This window comes from Eretmochelys imbricata, chromosome 9 (assembly GCF_965152235.1).
Source record: "Eretmochelys imbricata isolate rEreImb1 chromosome 9, rEreImb1.hap1, whole genome shotgun sequence".
Lineage (NCBI taxonomy): Eukaryota > Metazoa > Chordata > Testudines > Cheloniidae > Eretmochelys > Eretmochelys imbricata.
The window spans coordinates 12,856,199-12,875,083 of NC_135580.1; the positions used below are offsets into that span (position 1 = coordinate 12,856,199).

Here is an 18,885-nt window from a genome sequence, read left to right on the forward strand (position 1 = left end):
TAAAAATGGTAAGAATCTTAAAAAAATAACTAAAAAAAACCAAACAAAAAAACGATTTCCACCTTTGTATGTGCATGCTTAAAAACAAAATAGAAATTATTTTCCATGGTTTCTTGTAAAGTGGGGGAAAAAACCTGACTAATGTTTGTGTCTTTGTTGGAGGGATTTAGTACATTTCGGGAATATTCATGTTGTGGTCATGGTACCATTATGTGAGAGTAAATGCAGGAGTCTGTTTATGCATAATGTTTTTCAAAGGCATCCAGAGCATTGGATAGACCTCTTTGTTGTGCAGTCTAAGTCTACCAGAATGAAATAATGCCTTTGCTGCATTTTGAGAAATACTTTGTATTTACAGGGTCCAGGGCTCTGCTGTTGACCCACATAGTTAGCAGGTGTTAGAAGCCTGCATAAAGTTGCTGAAATTTCATTCATTGTGGTAGGTGCCCCTCATTAACTCTACCCAGGATATACGGGCAGTGGGAGTCGTCCTTTAAGAAGAGGGAACTAGGATACAGGAGATCCTGGAGGGAAATTCTAGGTTACTGGAGGAAACTTAAGATGATGTTTGTTTTTGATGATTTTTGATTTACCCATCAAGCCAAATCACAGGAAGGTATAAGGTAGGTGCCTAATCAGGGCCGGTGTGTTCTCTTTAGGATGGGATGAGGAACCCCAACCCATTCATCCTTGTCTTAAAGAAAAGGAGTACTTGTGGCACCTTAGAGACTAACCAATTTATTTGAGCATAAGCTTTCGTGAGCTACAGCTCACTTCATCGGATGCATACTGTGGAAACTGCAGAAGACATTATATACACAGAGACCATGAAACAATACCTCCTCCCACCCCACTCTCCTGCTGGTAATAGCTTATCTAAAGTGATCACTCTCCTTACAGTGAGTATGATAATCAAGTTGGGTCATTTCCAGCACAAATCCAGGTTTTCTCACCCTCCGCCCCCCGACACACAAACTCACTCTCCTGCTGGTAATAGCCCACTTGTGCTGGAAATGGCCCACCTTGATTATCATACACATTGTAAAGAGAGTGGTCACTTTGGATGGGCTATTACCAGCAGGAGAGTGAGTTTGTGTGTGGGGGGGGGGGGGGAGTGGGAGGGTGAGAAAACCTGGATTTGTGCTGGAAATGGCCCAGCTTGATTATCATACTCATTGTAAGGAGAGTGATCACTTTAGATAAGCTATTACCAGCAGGAGAGTGGGGTGGGAGGAGGTATTGTTTCATGGTCTCTGTGTATATAATGTCTTCTGCAGTTTCCACAGTATGCATCTGATGAAGTGAGCTGTAGCTCACGAAAGCTTATGCTCAAATAAATTGGTTAGTCTCTAAGGTGCCACAAGTACTCCTTTTCTTTTTGCGAATACAGACTAACACGACTGTTACTCTGAAACCTGTCCTTGGCTTAGAAAATGTAACTTTTTGGCATATATAACATTTTTCAATCTAAATTTCGTAGCAATCATAGCTCTCTTCTTATAAGTCCCAATTTTAACAGTGACCTAGGCATTGTTTTCAATATCACATGGGCTTATAGATACCTAAGTCACTTTTGAAAATGGGACTTTTAGGCTGTGTTGAAAAAATTGGAATGGTTTCTAAATATCATTGAAAAATTTTGGATTCCAGGAAAATTTTCTCTGTTTTGAGTTAATGTTGTTAGGACCAGATTTCGTATTTTCGGCAGGGCCTGACTGTAATTAAATTTTTAAAATGTCAAGAGGCCTCTCTGCTGTGGGGTCAATACGTAACTGCCAAAATTTGAAAAAATATTTTCAATGGACAGTTTTCAAATTAACCTGAGGGTTTAAGGGCTGATAAGACCTTCATCTGTCACAGGATTCTGCAGGAAAGAATGAATAAATAATTAATTTTCTCCATCTCTTCACAATGATTTAATTGAATCTAGAGTAAAGAGCAATATTAATATAATTTCAAGTGCTGAAAAGTACTAGCCATCTCATTCCTTTCCCTCAAGCGCATATATACGTGCGCGCGTGCACACACAGAGGAAATAAGTTAAGGGAGTGTTAATACATTTAATTCACTGGTTTATGGACAGTAATTTAAAGTTTTTTCGCTCTCATATTTTTTCCTGTTCTTTTACTCTTCTGGCTCATTCTGTCTGTCTCATTCCACTTGTTGTACACCTACTTTGTGAATGCTGCCCCCGCCCCCAAAGAAAAAACAAAACAAATCACCACCACCGCTTTGGGCCTTGTTCTAATTCTGGGAAGAACAAATTCAATCAATTTGTAGGTTAGCTAATTTAATGTCTTTATATTCCTGGTATTGTTATTTTTCCTTCGCAGAAATCCTATATAGCTCTGTATGTTCCAGGAGAAAGTGATGGGATGGCTGTGCTGAGTTGAGCACTTATGATGTATTAATATAACTGGCTGCTTTGGATTCAGTTGTTACCTGACTTCAGCCCCTATATTGCCTCAAAGCTGATAGAACTTGTATGTGGTTGTAACAGCTGCCCAGGCCATTCCAACACATGCGAACTGCTGGAGTTCTAGATCACTCCTGCCATGCCACATCCATGCCCCCACGTCAGGTAGGCTGGCCAACTTTCTACACACACAAAACCGAACACCCTTGCCCCAACCCTGCCCCCCTACACTCCCCGAGGCCCTGGCCCCGCTCACTCTCTCCACCCTCATTCACTCGCTCATTTTCACTGGGCTGGCTCAGAGGTTTGGGGTGCGGGCTCAGAGATTTGGGGTGCGGGCTCTGGGGTGGGGCTGGAGATGTGGGGTTTGGGGTGCAAGAGAGTACTCTGGGCTGGGCGGTGGAGCTGAGGGGTTCGGAGGGCAGTAGGGGGATCCGAGCTGGGGCAGAGGGTTGGTACGCAGGGGGTGTGAGAGGGGAGTGATGGCTCCAGCTGTGGAAGCAGGATCTGGGGTGGGGAACGTTTTTTTTTGTCACAGGCCATTGACCCATAGAAAAAAATCAATCACGGCTACTCACCCGCCCCGGAGGGGTGCAGAGGCTCAGGGCTTCCCCCTGTAGCGGGGCGAGCTGACACTTGTGGCTCCAGCCCCGCAGGGGAGCGCCAAGACTCAGGGATTCCCCCCACTTCCCCGCCCCCCCCCCCACGCGACAGGGCAAGATGGCACTGACGGCGCCGTGGGCCGCATGAAATTAATCCGGCTTGCAGGCCCTAGGTTCCCCAACCGTGCCCTAGGAGCCGGAGGGTGGACATGCCAGGTGCTTCTTGGAAGCTGCGTGGAGCGGAGGCTAGCAGGGAGCCTGCCAGCCTCGCTGCGCCACCAACTGGACACTCAGTGGCACGGTCAGCAATGCTGACCAGAGCCATGAGGATCCCTTTTCGAACGGGCATTCCGGTCGAAAACTGGACACCTGGTCACCCTAATGTCAGGAAGCATGAAAAGGGGTGATGTATAGCTGGCTATGCTGGCCCTCCTCCTCCTGGAGATTTCTGTGCATTGGGGTAGCTGGCTAAGCCAGCTTTGCAGGTGCTTCGCACTAGTACTCCAGTGTGAATTGCCCACAGCAGGACCCAGAATCCATCCCTTAAGGTCTCATGGAACTTTCAAGAAGTAGAAGTTTGTCAAAAGGAAAGTTTTAGTGGCATCTTGATTACCTTCTGGGCTTACTTAAACATTTTCACCTGCATTGAATTTTATTTTTAATTCTATGTCAAAAGTTTGTCAGACTTCCTCTTTTCCCATTGTTGTACAGCGGAATGCATGGTGGTTCTTTGCCTGGCTGTTGCTCTCTACATGGAGGTCGGTGGAATTCGATAGTGAATTGTTTCTTGCATGTATAGAGCTGGGATCCCTTGGGATGAAAGGTGACATAGATGTGTTGTTTCAGAGTAGCAGCCGTGTTAGTCTGTATTCGCAAAAAGAAAAGGAGGACTTGTGGCACCTTAGAGACTAACCAATTTATTTGAGCATAAGCTTTCGTGAGCTACAGCTCACTTCATCGGATGCATAGATGTGTTGGTGTCAGTAACAATTTTAAACAAGCGCTGTAGAAAATAGCTAAAACCAAGACTCTGAAAGAATCTGGAAACTTGTGCAACCCTTTTCTTGTAATATTTCTCTGATATTTTAATGTCCTCACTGGGGAGATTCTATGTTCATTTAACATGTTTCCTTATTTTTCAAGGAGTGTTCCGTATTTCAAAAGTTTGTGTTACACTCTGCCACCTTTTGGCAATGAGATTTAAAACCTGTTTTCATGTGGGACAAATGCCAGTTATTTCTCCTTACTTCACTGAACATCTTGCTGGAGAACACTTTGAACCAGCCTTGCAAAATGTTACTAGCTGACTTGCCTAAGGTGAATAACACTTTTGACAGACAAGTAAAATAAAAAAAAAGCTTATGCTTAAATAAATTGGTTAGTCTCTAAGGTGCCACAAGTACTCCTTTTCTTTTTGCGAATACAGACTAACACGGTTGTTACTCTGAAACAAGTAAAATATTAGTTTTTCCTTATCTTCATTTATCAGGATAAAGAACAGGTGGCTGATACGTTTGTATCACAGTTTTGCAATTCTGCTTTGAATAGCTGCCTCTTGGTAGTAATAATGCTATTTATTTGCTAAATATTAAATATTTGTATTCACATCTGATTTCTCCATATTGTCTGTCTCTTATTTTTCTTATGATGCAGTGAAATCTGAAAAATCTATAAAATGATAGTAGGGGCACCAAGCCAGTGTTGTTATGAATTTCTGCAGGGTGTGTGGGTATATAATATAAGGAGACTTCCACATTGGTCCCTAAAATTCAACTGCTTTTTTTTTTTTTTTTTTTTTTGATAGAGGACTATTGTTTCCTCTGCCCTGGAACGCCTGCCTCTTTAGCTAGTGGTTTGGGGTAATAGGGTAATGTACAATGTTTGACAACAAAACAGTCTGTCTAAACAGGACTAGTATTTTATGTTGGTTTTATGCTAGGTCAGGGTTCTCAAACTGGGGGTCAGGGCCCCTCAGGGCGTCATAAGGTTATTACATGGGGGGGTCATGAGCTGTCAGCCTCTACCCCAAATCGCACTTTGTCTCCAGCATTTATAATGGTAAATATATCAAAAAGTGCTTTTAATTTTTAAGGGGGGTCACACTCAGAGTGTTGCTATGTGAAAGGGGTCACCAATACAAAAGTTTGAGAACCACTGTGCTAGGTGGAGTTGCCGATACATACAACATAGTTGAAAAGGACATATATTCCCTATGTTTAGCAACACGAGCCTTAAAAGTTATATTTAAACTTGTTTTAAAATTCCAAGTGATTATAGAAATTATAGAATTCACACACTTGTTCTAGTATTTTGCAAGGCAAAATGCTTAAGCTTGCAGCAGAACAGCTCTTCATAAATTTGTCAACCCCAGAAATGATTAGCTATATTACCTTTTCGTTTGTGGATTTATCAAGAAAAACTGCCCACTTTTTTTCTTTTCCTTATCAACATGTTTGTGACTTTAAGGTAAGTTACTTAACTAAACATGTCAACCGTTATTTGTAAGAAAAGGGTATCAACATACTTCTAAAATCTGGACATTGGGTCCTGCTAACTAGCAATTGTAAGCATTGTTATGCCTTCAGAAGAAAGAGATGAGAAAGATTCAAGTAGCATAGAAATTTCAAGTTGACCTCTTTCTCAGTTTAAAGAAAAAGAATGTCCTAGAAAGAATGTAAAGCCTTTTAAATTTCAGCTATCTAGTGACCCTGGTTGTATGGGTTGCTTTTGTTTTGTTCTTGTTTTGTTTTTGCTTAGCTTTTTGTCACTCACTGCTGTCCTTTAAGTTCCCTCTCCTTGACCCTTAGTATCAGATGACCACACAACCATCCTACAAGTTACAGTAGGAGATAGGTGAGGAAGCCAACAGGTTTTATTCCTATTTTGTGAAGTGATATTCATTTTGGACAATCCAAGAAGGCCTATTCTCTACTCTTTCCTTTTATGTTTTACTGGCGCCAGGATAATGAGGAAAAATATGAGATCTTGTTGCAAAATCATGGGGGGGGGTTGTCTCAAGTTTTCATTTTTGACTAGCTTTTTCAAACTGTGATACCAGTGAGCTCAGTATGGCCAACCTAAAACATTCAAAAACATTATTTAAAAAAACCAGACACGTAAATGTTGTATCTTGTCTTCTGGTTTCTGAGCCTTTAAGGTGCACTCAGTTCACATTTTTAAGCTTTTCTCTGCAACTATGAGAGCTAGAAACTAACTTTTTTTTTCTTTTTTCTTTTTTTTTTTTTTTGGAAGTGGAAGCAGGATTCTGACTCAGTCTCTTGACCCCAGTTGTTGGGGCTTTAAGAGAAACACCAAATATTGCAATAATTGGCAGCACTGTGGTTGATGGTATTGAGTGATTTTCTGCACCAGTAGACATGCCTTTTTCAGGGGCCAAAATTGATTTTCTTCTCCAAATCTGCAGCTTCACTGTCTCTGATTTAATTTATGAGCTGTACGTTTACAGTTGCACCATACCTTTAGATATAGAGGAAAAGCAGGACTGTTAGCAAGATTGTGCCTGACGGATTCTATAGCATAATGGGGGCTAACAGGTTTGGTTCATAGTAGAAATGAATAACATGGACTGTGCAGTTTGGCCTTATATAAGACTTGTGCTATTCCTCCATATTGTCCCCTTCCTCCTTGTGTGAATTTCAGACTTCTTAAAGTTAGGGACTACAAGCACTTGTCAGAGGCACGTAAAGTTTGGTCAGGCCTCGAGAGAGATTTTCACAGCCTTGTAAACATACCTCAGTCTTGACTTGCCACACTTCTGCTAGCACAGTTCTTTCTTGAATACACACTGTCAGTCATACCAAGCTGTGTGGTAGTTTGATTATGTCTGAGAATTTAGGATGAGACCACTACGTTTTCACTGTGACCTAGATTAGCATTGTAATCTAGGTCTTTGGAGGCAAAGGCTGGTGTGTTAACTTTGTTGTAAATATTAAGAGATTCTTTCAGATAGTTGTTTGGATTATATGCCGCAAAATATTGCCCAAATTTCTGTCAGAAACTATGTACTTGGAGATTCTTTTTGTTGATAAATGCCATTGACAATCATTGTTACTGTGCAGACGTCAAATTAAAAAAATGAAATATATATTCAAGTGTTAATTAAAAGCAGATAAAGCCTTTATTAAAAGGAATACTGTTTGGTCAAAATTGCCACCAAATTTATATTCTCTTTAAAAATATAAGGGTTTTATAAAGCCCGCAGTATTACGATGGTTTTATTTTAACGGAAGTATGTTTTTTCCTAAACAAATATATCCCTGCAGTCTTTGCAGCCTATACATTGCAGCATTGTGCTGTTGCTTGAGAACCTGAAAATAAAATTGATTAGCAAATAAAAGTGATTTAAAGCAAGTATTCTAATTTAATTGTCCAAGTGGAAAGAAGTTTAAATCGTGAAAGATAAATTCTAGTTTAATAATGTGATTTGCTACAAACTACATTACCTATATTACGTTGTTGTTTTTTGTTTTTTTTTTCAAATGAGGCCAGTCCTTTGGCTTCTGTTCATTGAAATTGTGCCATCAAATTATGCCAATCTACATCAATTGTGTATCTGGCTTGATTTTTAAAAGAGTGATCTTTTACAGTGGTGTGAGATAAATGGCATTTTAAAGGTGGAAATTCAGACAGATTTTACATAGTGAAATAAAATCCATATTTGCAACATTGTGAAGAAGTGTCTTGTTTTTATATACCAGGGGTGGCCTCCTCAGAAGGAGCCAGAATTTACCAATGTACATTGCCAAAGAGCCACAGTAATACGTCAGCAGCCTCCCATCAGCTCCCCCACACTGCTCGCAGTGCCTCCCACGCACCAGCAGCCCCACCGATCAGCGTCTCTCCCTCCTTCCCCGCACCTCCCAATCAGCTGTTTCGTGGCATGCAGGAAGCTCTGGGGGGGAAGGGAGGAGCGAGAGCATGGCAGGCTCAGGGGAGGGGGCAGGAAGGGGTGGAGTGGGGGCAGGGCTTGGGGCAGAGCCGGGGTTGAGCAGTGAGCACCCCCTGGCACATTGGAAAGTTGGCGCCTGTAGCTCCAAGCCCGGAGTCGGTGCCTATACAAGGAGCCGCGCACAAACTTCTGAAGAGCCACATGTGGCTTCGGAGCCACAGGTTGGCCACTCCATTATATACCATTTGTTGAGAATCATGGAATCATAGAATATCAGGGTTGGAAGGGACCTCAGGAGGTCATCTAGTCCAACGCCCTGCTCAAAGCAGGACCAATCCCCAACTAAATCATCCCAGCCAGAGCTTTGTCAAGCCTGACCTTAAAAATATCTAAGGAAGGAGATTCCACCACCTCCCTAGGCAACGCATTCCAGTGTTTCACCACCCTCGTAGTGAAAAAGTTTTTCCTAATATCCAACCTAAACCTCCCTCACTGCAACTTGAGACCATTACTCCTTGTTCTGTCATCAGCTACCACTGAGAACAGTCTAGATCCATCCTCTTTGGAACCTCCTTTCAGGTACTTGAAAGCAGCTATCAAATCCCCCCTCGTTCTTCTCTTCCACAGACTAAACAATCCCAGTTCCCTCAGCCTCTCCTCATAAGTCATGTGTTCTAGTCCCCTAATCATTTTTGTTGCCCTCCACTGGACTCTCTCCAATTTTTCCACATCCTTCCTGTAGTGTGGGGCCCAAAACTGGACACAGTACTCCAGATGAGGCCTCACCAATATCGAATAGAGGGGAACGATCACGTCCCTCGATTTGCTGGCAATGCCCCTATGTATACATCCCAAAATGCCATTGGCCTTCTTGGCAACAAGGGCACACTGTTGACTCATATCCAGCTTCTCGGCCACTGTAACCCCTCGGTCCTTTTCTGCAGAACTGCTGCCGAGCCATTCGGTCCGTAGTCTGTAGCAGTGCATGGGATTCTTCCATCCTAAGTGCAGAAACTGGCATTGGTTGTTTAAAAGTGCCTATCTGACTTACAGTTCTTTGCTTTATTTTTAGGGTTATATCCTTTGTCGTGACCTCATGGTTTAAGTGGGAATAAAGATGAGTATAAGCAGTGATGAGGTTAACTTCCTGGTATATAGATACTTGCAAGAGTCAGGTGAGTACATGAATTATGATTATCAAGTGAATATTTCTTAGTTCCTTTGATATTCAAGAAATAATTCATCTGTAATTGGCTTTGTCAGATCCATGCAGTTGGGATTTATAATTTAACCAGGTGGATTCATCTACTAAATGTGAACTGCTTCTTGTGGCTTTCTCTCTATATGTTCCTCCATCATGAGGATCAATTCTGGTAAGTTGCCTCCTGCAACTTAATCGGCTTTAGTAATTTTAAATTTGGTAGCTTCTAACTAATAAAATAAGGGCTCATTGAGTCTCTGGAAACTCATTTGCTCAGAAGAAGCTTTGATGTGTTGGATGGCCAAGATTCTTCATGCTCTGGGCCGCTTGAAGAGGTCTGCTCCAGAAAAATACTCTTGTTGTAGGCTTCTATTCTGGAGTCCTCCGAAGACTCTCCTATAGGTTGTTCTTGTGAGACTGAGTATCTTGAAAAAGCATGAAAATAGAACATGCTGACATGACTCTATTTCAAACAAGAAAACATCAGTGAATGAGACAATAATGAATCATAGAATTTGTAAATTCCCTTTTCTAAAGACACTGTCTGTACAGGTTTCTTTCTTGTGAGTCTTTGCTCCTTAGTGCAAGACTAACAGAAGTCTCCTAGCTCTTGAGGATAACAGGGTAGAGCAAAAGTCTAATGCTGTTGTCATACACAGAAGGAAGGGTTTTTTTTCCAGTTCTATATGGAGCAATGACATCTGTAGTATACACTCAAAGGGTAGTACTGCTTTAAATAGTTTGAGTCCTCTAATGGTATTTACTGTTTTTTATGTTTAGAAGCCCTCAGAAACCAGTCAGAGCAACAATATGTAGCTAGACATGCATGTTTGTGTATATTTTGTGAACACAGTTATTTGGTACCCAGCTGTGCCTACATGGTTTCTTTGTGGTGTTGTCTGAAGAGCAAAAGCCACAACAAAATAATTCACTGTCCTATTGGATGCACTAGTTAGGCTAAGTTCTTCTATTTCTTCCAACCCATCTGTTGGAGGCTAATTTTCATATCCCTTGTGCCTTTTGCATCTCTGTCTGTTTGCATCTTTGTGTGTCTTTCTCTCTGCCTGCCTTTCTTACAACAGTATAGTTGTAGCTGTATCAATCCCAGGATATTAGCGAGACAGGGTGGCTGAGGTATTATCTTTTATTGGAAAGAAGTTTGTCCAATAAAAAATACTACCTCACCCATTTTGTCTTTCCTACAGCATGGCAGCCCAAAGCAGAAGCTAAAAAAAGACCCCCCTGGCTCCATCCTTCACCAACAGATGACTTCTGTGTCTCTTCTCATTCAGCTTCAAGGGAATACTGCTTTGGGAACTTGCTTGAAAAGAGAAACAATTTTCAAGAAGCTAACACCAAGGTTTTGTGACCATAAGATAAGCTCAAAGGCTGGCTGTCTTCATCAATAGGCACTATGGTCCATTAATGATGGCAAGTGCAATATGAGAGGAAGAAGATTTTTCTAGCACGCTAAATACATGCATTCTGTTTTAAGTTCCAGTGACAGGCACTGAGAGGTTGAACCTGATTATGAGTGACTTTACTGCCTTTGGACTATCCATCTGTCTTCAGGATCTTTGGGAATGCATGATAGCCTTAATAGTATTTTAGTGACCAGACCTTTTACTGATAGCGTAATGTCAAGCATGAGGCAGAACATTTAGACTTCCTTCCTGTTTAGTTTAGCCCCTCTCAGTTGAGTAGACTAATAGTAAAATTTTCAGAACTGCCTGGTGACCAAGGATCAGATTTTAAAAGGTATTTAGGTACCTAAAGATGCAAAGAGGTTCCTAGGGGGATTTTCATAAGCGCATAAGCAGGTTAGGCACCTAACTCCCATTGATCTCTGTGCAAGTAAGTTGGATTTAGGCTCCTAAAACCCTAAATCGCTTTTGAAAATGGGACTTAGGCTGCTAAGTCACTTACATTTGCTTGAAAATTTTACCCTAAACTTTTGCTTTACCAGCCAGTGCCTAATGTCTACTGTTCAATGTGAAATGGAGATTAGATCCAAAGCAGTTGAACAATTTCAAATTCCTCACAGTTGTGATGCTTGGAGTCAGAGTAGCCCAGTTATGTTCCTGGTTTAGAACAGACATAATTTAATGTCAAGCAAAGAGGTTCCCTTCTACTACAGCAGATGGCTCAATTGTTGATCATGAAGGTACAGATATGGAAGACATATGTAGAGATTGGCCACAAAAGCCTGAAGTATCGCTGTTGGTACTAGTACGGAGCGATCACTGGATTAAAGAACACTCTGTGCAGGGATTTGGATTTGACATGTATGGTCCCTTTTATTCCAGCATCTGAGTTTGAATTTTGCTCAGTGGCTTCTAGTAATCTCCAGACTTTTTGAAAACTTTAAGTTTTGGAGTATTAGCTGTCCATTAAGGTGCTCCTTTTGGGAAATCAGTGCTGTAGAAGCATTTTTCTCTTAGATCATCGAGCACTTGTCAGGGACTGTTTTGTTCACGTGACTGTGCAGGTCTGGGGAGAAAAAAACAAGAATTAATTTAAAAAAAAGGGGGGGGGGATTATTTACTGGTTATCGGGTCACCATAATTCTTTGATCTGGGTGACTTAGTTTCACAGATTTTCATTTCTTCTTCTCAAACTCCTTGTTTTTCAAATCGTATCTTAGTATATTTTCAGTAGCAATGAGCTGCATACTTTTATAAGGGCAACTTATCAACCCCTTATACATTGATCAAGACATCAAATGGATTCTTGGGTTTGGAAAATAATATCAGGAAACTTCATAAGGCTTGATAGATAGTTACCAATTTAGAGTGTCCCACTCACTATTCAGTAACCATTAATGTTCTGCTTTTAGATTTGTTTGTCATTTACTCAGTTCCAACATAAAATCCTCCTCTTCTTCGGTTGAGTGGGATTTTGTGGTTTGATCTGTGGGCTTTTTGTTCTGAGAAGATGGAGAGTAATACAACATCTGCTCATGGACTCTTCAAACTGAGAGAGAGAGCAACAAGAAGCAGTGATGGATGAGTCTTTCTGTCCCTATCTTACAAAAAAATAAATAAATAAATAAAAGAAGAATACAGTCAGTGTTCTAGATGAATTTACAGAAAACCATTATAAATTCTTGTTCCATTTGCAAATTTTTGTAACAAATGTATGCTATATATAAAGTTTGAAAGTAGTTTCCCAGAAGGGAATTTTAAGGGGATAATTGTCCATAAGTGGAAGGCTGATCGTCTAAAATAAAACGTTTCTGCATAATAAATGTATCTTTTCAGGACAATCAAATACATAACAAGTTAACTTCCAATACCACTCTTGAATCAGTGTGCAGCAAGCATGTCGTTTTAAGTGCCAGCACACACAAATAAAATGCTCTGTCATGAATTTAATTCTCTGCTACATAGACATTTTATTCTTTTTTGTATGTAATAAAAAAAAAATGTATGAGCACAGAAAAGTAACAGATAAATCTCGGCAGAGCCCTTTACAAGTTATCAGGTTATAAAACAATTAATCAGTTTTACTCAGGGACTATGCAGTGTTTAAGAGAAAATCAACAAAACAGAAACAGACAAAAATAAAAGGAAAAGTATCATAAAATAGAAAAGAGAAAATTAAATGCTTTTTTTATCCTACCACGTGTATTGCAAATACAAACCTAATATAACTGAAATTCTATTTATTTGTGTTTAACTTGGTGTTTGTATTGCTTACACATTTAAAATAAAATATAATAGAGGAGTGTTTGAGGTTTCTCTTTTATATGTTTACTATAACATTTATTTGTCTCTGTAACCAGAAGATCTTGCAATATTTTGAGAAAGAGTTGTCAGTATATGAGTAAATCCGTTCTGATAGTTTCCCCCTTGTCTTTAGGGTTTTCTCATTCAGCATTTACATTTGGTATAGAGAGCCATATCAGCCAGTCTAATATAAATGGTGCTCTGGTGCCACCAGCTGCTTTGATTTCCATCATCCAGAAAGGTCTGCAGTATGTAGAGGCTGAAGTCAGTATTAATGAGGTAAGGAGGTTTCTTGTTGCCTACAAAAGCATTATGTGCTTGCTTACATTACATTTGAATACTAGTATTTTTTTCTTAACTCTCTTGTGTCCTATTTATTTACTTTTACTTCAGATTCCTTACTGCTGGTGTTCACCATGACTCCACTGGTGGAACCAGAATGGAGTGACATAACTGTGTAGGGGTTCTGCCCAGTGCAGCCACACAACACCAGGCATGGTGTGCTGGCTCATTGCTTAAAGGTCCGTTATCTGTAGAGTTTTTTTCCCTAATATAATGTTGTAGTTAATCCAGAAAATACGCACGCTATACAATAATAGAACAAAAATTCTTAACTTCTGTTTGAAGGTTTTCGTTCCATGGTGAACTGAGATTAATGATAGGCAAACATCTAAAGGTTCTGGGGTTCAGTTTGGAGAATACTCCAAAAGCTTTGGGACTCATTCAAATTCTTTAAGATTTCCTACCTCCCCTTTCAACTCGGGGGCAGTCTCCCTCTTACCATCACCTACCTGCCAACAGGCCTGGAAACTTCCTTTTCTTTGAATTGTTGCTCCCATCTCAAGCAGTGGCATCAGGATTTTCAATAAACTGCCTTGTTTGGTGGGATTTCTAAAGTATATGTTGTGTCCTTAATGAAAGTACTGGGGAAGTCCCAGCTTTAGTAGAGAGGCTCAAGAGAGGAGAGGCTACAGGATTCCACCAACTATTGCAGCTACAGCCCCTGTTAGGGTTGGTTGCGGGGAGATGGGGGTGAGGAGGGAGAGGAGAAGAGCCGTACTGCTCTAACGGTCAGGGGCCTGCCATTGGGGATGGCTCATGGAGAGAAAGGAAGGGCTCACTAAATGGAGAAAACATTTGAATTTGGTTAGGACAGGAATGATGAACGTGCCCAGGAGACTCCTATTTTGCCTGAACTGGCTTATTGATCTCTAGTCGGATCTATTATACATGATGCTTCCATGTTTGTTCCATGAGTATGTTTCCAGCAGTGGAGAAAGATGCATATCTAAAAGGCTGATCCTGCAAGGTATCAGCTTCTTGCGGTAGAGGCCTTTATATTTGTCAATTAAGCTATGGCATACAAATGGATTTTGCATCAATTCTGGTGTCCCCACAGTCTCACTCAGGTCTTTGAGTTGGTTTAGTTGCAGCTTCCGCAGCTTGAGTGAAAGAAATCCATTTCCTCAGGAAGGGTCATAAAAACAAAGCAGGTGCTCAGAACAGGAGAAGGAGAACCTCTGTTTATCACTAGGAATCCCTCTAGGTTCTAAAAATAGACCCTCGTAAGGGTCTCGTATAAGAGACTATTTTTGACTGGGTCTCGCCCATTTCATGATAAAATTCTTTGTTGTTTTTAAATTATGCTAAATTATGCTAACACTGTTTAAAAAGAAAAAGAAACAAAAACTACTCAAAGCTCCAATATTGTGTTTATGGAAAATGTCATAGGACTTCATAAGCTGTAGTCTAAACTTGTAATGTATGCGGCTCTTGAAACGTATAGTTGGATTTTTTTTTGTTACAGTCACTCATGTTTGAAATGATATTCATAAGTAGCTTACAAAAGGTTATTTCAAATGAAAGGCGCATAACTTTTGATCCCAGAGCCTCTGCTAGAGGCCTGCCATGGCTTGTTTACTCACTATATATGATTACTCCAACTTTTGAGTAAAATTCCAGGCATAACCGCAGAGAAATAAATGATGACATGTTCTGTATAGCATTTCTCTCTGCACTCGTGACTGGTTTTATATTAAATTACAATTTTTGGAATGCATAGTTTTTCCTGGAATTTTTGTAGTTAATGACCACTAACATTTGGTGTTATCTTTTCTGTGTGTTTTTCCTCTCCCCAAATTAGGATGGTACCTTGTTTGATGGTAGGCCAATAGAATCTCTCTCACTGATAGATGCAGTAATGCCTGATGTGGTACAAACAAGACAACAGGCCTACAGAGATAAACTTGCACAACAACAGGCAGCAGCTGCCGCTGCTGCAGCTGCAACTAACCAACAGGGCTCTGCAAAAAATGGAGAAAATACTGCAAACGGCGAGGAGAATGGAGCGCACACTATAGCAAGTAAGTCGAGGCAGAAAAAGATCTCCGCCTATGTACACAATTGTGTGGCTATGTCTTTGTTATATATAATAATAATAATAATAATACCTAGTTCTTAGCTAATACTTTTTGTCAGTAGATGCAGCCTCTTATTGTATCTACAGAGTACCCCTCAGATAGTAAATGCATCCATCAGATGAAGGGGCTTGTATATGTAACCCCATGCCTTGTGGAGAATAAGTTTATATGTGATACTTTAATAGTCAGTTTCTCTACAGTGTGTGATCATCAATATTGTAGGCCAGATTCTCATTTCCAGCCTGGCTCCTTGTGCCACTGGGGATTATTGCTGTAACTTGCCATCTGAGAATTCCCCCTGGGGTAGGGGAGCTCTCATCTGGAATAGAGCCATCAGAGGTGACTGCTTCTCCTCGCCCTCACCCCAGCACGGGGGATAGGGAGCAGGGAGGGCGTAATTCCACTCTACCAATCCTCAATTAGTTTAAGTTAGAGTAGTGCCTAGGTTACTCTGCCTCATACCAGTGCCAGCACAGGGTCAGACTGGCTTATTCAATCAACCATCTATACCCAGTTTCCTGGTGGCCAAATCAAGAAGATCGCAACTGCAAAGGAGAAGAATCCAGCCTTGCATGGAAATGTAATATAAATCACTTGGATACCAAAAGATGTGTCTACCTTCTTGCAACAGTACAGATCACGGTTTTCTTGATTCATTATTCAAAGTTATTTGACACAAGTTCTTGCAAATTTTGTTTACTCAGTGGTTTAGTATTGGAGCTGTGCTGTTTAGTTGTGATTGGACCTATAAATCATAATTTTGGGTAAGTTTACTCTTATAATCAGGTTCATAGTGTGAAAGCTCACAGAAAAGAAATTTAGCTTTCTGCATGCATTAATGGAAAGGCTCTATTTACATGAACGTTTTAGTGAAAAAGAATGCAGTAGGGCACAAGAGCAGCCAAATAAAATTGTGACTGAATGGTCACTTAAAGCTTGTGCATCATTTGACCAGCTTTACAGTTGCATTTTATTAGTTTCTTTCATTGTTTTTCCAGATTCATTTATTATGGATAATAAAACTGTCTCCGTAAATTTTGTAAATTTCAAAACTCCATAGTAATATTTCCTTTTTAACTGTGAGTTGTAACCTCAAGCTCTAGAACTGTTTACTAAGCTAGTGTAAAAATATGATATTCCAGCAACCCCTACTGGCTGGAACACCAAATCATGTTGATATTGATTCTCTTCAATCAATACAGTTTTTTATATGGTGCTCTAATAGCTTCTTCTCCTCTCACACACACGCACTGACACACACACCGCTAAAACACCTTTACTATTAAATTTAAGCAATGTATGTACAGTGGTTTTGTTTAAACAGTGACTGCCATGGATAAAAGTGGAATAGTTTCATGTTTACCTCTCTTTATATTCATCTTGGTTTTCTCCAAGAAAACCCTCTTGATGTGAAATAATATTTTTTAAAATAGGGAAATATTAGTGGTAGCTGGCAATAAAGCTGTTTTTAAACGATGAATTACCCAGAGTGTATTTTACAGAACAATGACAATTCAGTATGCCTTCCACATGGAAAAGCAACATGTAATCATAATTTGACAGTAGTTGTCAATATACGATAAATATCTCAGTTATCAGTGTACCATGTATCAAGAAAACCAAATGTCTGCCCTGTTAATTAAGATCATTTTTAGAAGTGAAGGGGCTGAAATGTTGATTTCACACTCATTTATAGCCATTACTTTAAAGTTAAAATGCAGAAATTTGATATTTCATGTACAGTAGAGGCAATTGATTTCACATTCATAAGATAGAAATCAGATACTCTTTTATTCATCCATTTAGTACAAGGCCTGACAAATAGAGAGTATGCTTTTTTAAATACAATTTTACAGTGATTTTTCAGAAGTGACTATTAACTTTGGCCTTAGTTTTTGGTGCCCAATGTGAGACACCTTAAAGAGGCTTAAGGGAGGGCTTTTGGTGCTTTTTGTAATTCATGGTCCCTTTACGGTTTCTCAGATTGGATATCTGAATCTGAAATCACTGTTACATTAAAAATCTTAGCCTGTAGGTTCTGAGAATTTACCTTTCCAGAATAAACCTACCAGTTAATATTCAGCACATGAAATATATTACCCCAAGCTGTAAAAATCCAAGCTCTCTTCTGTTGTTTTCCATAATTCAGATAATCATACGGATATAATGGAAGTGGATGGAGATGTTGAAATCCCTCCTAACAAAGCAGTGGTGCTGCGTGGTCATGAATCTGAAGTATTCATCTGCGCCTGGAACCCCGTTAGCGACCTTCTGGCCTCAGGGTATGTTTTCACAAAAGGAAGCAAAAACAGCCGTTCTCATTGCAACTTGGTATTCATATACTTTGCAAACACAGTACGCTATGCCCAGTAGACAGTATCTCTTCTGCCACTGTCTTGAAGTTGCTGACATTAGAACTTTTTTACCCCGACGTACAATTTTCCCTACAAGGTATGAGCGCCTGGCAGCATACAGCTGCCAGAAGATTTTCAGTGCACTCGGGTGAATTTTAAATGTTATATCCTAACTATCAAGTTGAGTGCTTGCTCCAAATACTGGGGATGCTGTCCATCAACTATGTATATCTGACTAACTGACCTTCCCCAATATGGGTGGAGAGGGGGAAAGGATTCTCCCCATTCTAGTACCAGTGTGGTATTCACTCCTTTGCAGTCTTTCAGTTCCCCCCTTCATTGTTCCTGCCCTGGGCCTCTTCTTTTGCCTCCTGTCAGGAGCTGAATGGCAGCTTCTAACGGCTGCCTCCCTGCTTGTGGCAGAAGAAGCAGAGTTGGTTTTCCATCAGTGAAAACTATGGCCTTGTATTGCCAGGGTGAGAGATACAGCAAGGACACGCAAGACAAATATAAGGCGGATAAAAGGTGGAGACTTTCCAGCTGAGATCAGGACTGTTGCAAGTATGCCAGTGCACTCAGACCTTGAAGAAGGCACTGACTCTTGCTGTGTCTTATTTGTAAGATGGAATAGTAACACTTTGCCCACCTCACATAAATGATGTAAAGATTAAATAATATAACGTTCAGAACGCTCTATATAGTACATGTAAATCTATTACTTTGTACTATAGATCAGTAGTGGTTGGATTTTTTTCTAATAATCTTAAACAACCAGGTTACCTAATCATTATCTCCTTTAAAAACTTAATTATTTTACCTTCCAGTACTTGAGGTGTGTGTGATAATCTAGATATTCTGATGCTAATTTATAGGGGGTGGGAAGAGAACAATGTTAGGATTTGTTTTGGAAAAATTGACAAATCTTACAGACTTGCTCTGTCAGGGAGGGGAAAGCCTGCAGAATAAAATTTCTGAGTGGAAACCAAATGTGTATATGAGAAGTAAGACTGCTTCTATGAGTCTGATCACACCAGACTATTATAACTGTCCCTGAAGTGACTGTAACTGGAACCTGCTCTCAGATCTACTGACTTTTTCCACTGATGTGTTTTTGAATGTTTTATGGAAAATATATTAACATACAGGGTTTTTAAAATCAAGTTTCTAAAGGGGTATCACGCTATATGTCTGTGCTTCTTGAAGAGGACACGGTCCTTTCTGTCGTTATGAATTAATTTGGTGTTATGTTCTTTGC

At 40.2% G+C, this 18,885-nt stretch overlaps 1 protein-coding gene across 9 annotated transcripts in view; it reads left to right on the forward strand.

The window, feature by feature from the left end:
* TBL1XR1 (TBL1X/Y related 1) overlaps nucleotides 1–18,885 on the forward strand; it is a 170,686-nt gene that overhangs the window by 131,007 nt on the left and 20,794 nt on the right. For 7 of the 9 annotated variants that reach the window (XM_077826067.1, XM_077826068.1, XM_077826069.1 and 4 more), the window contains 4 exons: nucleotides 9,000–9,102; nucleotides 12,990–13,135; nucleotides 15,000–15,219; nucleotides 17,426–17,558. In XM_077826067.1, coding sequence (XP_077682193.1) covers nucleotides 9,045–9,102; nucleotides 12,990–13,135; nucleotides 15,000–15,219; nucleotides 17,426–17,558 — 557 coding nt within the window. In that variant the 5' untranslated portion in view covers nucleotides 9,000–9,044. Of the gene's footprint in view, nucleotides 1–8,999; nucleotides 9,103–12,989; nucleotides 13,136–14,999; nucleotides 15,220–17,425; nucleotides 17,559–18,885 lie in introns of those variants that run through there. The other 2 variants (XM_077826075.1, XM_077826074.1) reach the window with 2 other exon arrangements.